Genomic DNA, 1,720 nt, shown 5'->3' on the forward strand with positions numbered 1-1,720 from the left:
AAGTGGTAGAGTGCTAGCCTTGAGCTGAAGAGCTGTGGGACAGCGCCCAGGCCCAGAGTTCAGGCCCCACGACCGGACCCAAAAAAAAAAAAAAAAAAAGGAAGGTAAGAGCATTAGAAGCAGCTCACTGATCTGGGGTGGACTATGCCTAAAAGAAAAAAAGACTTTAGGAACAATAAGGGCTGAAGAATTCTCTTTTCTCTTTCATGTTAACCTATCAAGGCCTTAGGAACTCTGACTTTTCACTAGACTGTGTTATGCTCTCAGTACTCTGTGCTTCGCTGTCATCATTATTGCTTTTTAAGTTGCTTTTAAGGGCAGGGACTTTTATGTAACACGTAGCACATAAGCAGGCACCTTACGACTCATCTGTGTTCTAAACGACTGGAAACGGTAGGGACAGGAAAGTGCACACAAGCTTGCCGCGTCTAGATAAACAATCACCGCTCCAAGTATCCTGCCTCCATCATAAAAAACGTGACAAGTCACAGAAGCCATAGCGTGTGGGAGCACTCCAGAAAGGGAACAAGGTCGACTAAGTGACAGTACTATTTTCTTGGCACAAGGGGGCGCCCGCTGCTTATTCCTTCATTAGGAAGCCAGGAGGAAGGGAGGGGCCCTCAACTCCCACGTGGGTTTGCTCTTGACAATTCAGTTTAAAGGCAAGCTTGAGAAAAACTGTTAGCAGTGGGACTTTATGAAATCTACCCATTATCTCCAACATCTGACTCGCTAAATCTAGAGAAACCTCAGAAACACGCACACCCAACTTCACAGTTCTCTGACTAGGGTGAATTCACTGTTTTTCCTTTCCTGGACTTCCCTTCCCGCATGCAGAAATGAGGTCGGGAATAGAAAGCTTGTAACCCACCTCAGTCTCTTGAACAGCCTCGCATTCTTCCTCTATCGACTCAAGCTCTGGCCTCAACGTCCACGGATTTGTGGCCCACACTTAGTTTACAGGGAAACCAAGAAAAAGCAAAACAAAAAGCCCGATTTCTCTATTTGCCAACCTCACTCCTCAACTAGCCCCTTGCCAAATCAGACTCAACTGTAAGACGCTTATGGAACGAGCTCGCTTCACTTATTACTTTCCCGTGAGATATACAGGCTCCAGAGATCTCATTAGACACTATGAGGCCAGTATAATTACCATCGCCATTTTATGGATGTGAAAACTGAGGCTCACGGAGGCCAACTGATACACCCAAGACTACTTAAAAGAGATATTCGACGCTTCTGAAACCTCATCCCCAGCCAGGATTATAAACGCCGGGCCCAGCACGTCCTCCATTGGTACAGAGCACGCACTTCTGGCAACGCCTGGGGTAACGGGGCGCTGAGAATCGGGGAAAGCCTGCTCAGACGGAGCTCTAGACCGCCGGGGTCAGCCTGACAGCCACGCCGGGCCCAAGGCCTCGAGGGGTCACCCCGGGGATCAGGCTGCCTCCTGCCGGCCCCAGCGAGCCCCGAAAGCCGTGCTGGGCCGTTCGCTTCAGACACAGTCCCTACCGAGGACAGGGCATCAGCGACCCTCAACCCGAGGGAGCCACGGCCAACAGACTGGTCCCGAGGGAGCCGGCGGGGCCGGGACCAGCCACAGGGCCGGAAGCAGGCGAGGGCGGGAGGCCGTAAAGGAAGAGGCGGCGCCGGAGGCCGCTATGGCGGAGGGGCGGGGCTCCGCGCTTCTTCGCCGCCCCCGCCTCATTTCTCTCGACCT

At 52.4% G+C, this 1,720-nt stretch overlaps 1 protein-coding gene across 1 annotated transcript in view; it reads right to left on the reverse strand.

Moving 5' to 3' along the window:
• The window catches only part of Pigv (phosphatidylinositol glycan anchor biosynthesis, class V), a 9,669-nt gene extending 8,507 nt beyond the window's left edge, over window positions 1-1,162 (reverse strand). Inside the window, exon 1 of the mRNA XM_013032278.1 lies at window positions 1,154-1,162. Within this exon, the coding sequence (XP_012887732.1) occupies window positions 1,154-1,162 (9 nt within the window). The remainder of the gene's footprint in view (window positions 1-1,153) is intronic.
• Between the last annotated feature and the right edge of the window lie 558 nt (window positions 1,163-1,720).

This window comes from Dipodomys ordii, unplaced genomic scaffold (genome assembly GCF_000151885.1).
Source record: "Dipodomys ordii isolate 6190 unplaced genomic scaffold, Dord_2.0 Scaffold6, whole genome shotgun sequence".
Classification (NCBI taxonomy): Eukaryota; Metazoa; Chordata; class Mammalia; order Rodentia; family Heteromyidae; genus Dipodomys; species Dipodomys ordii.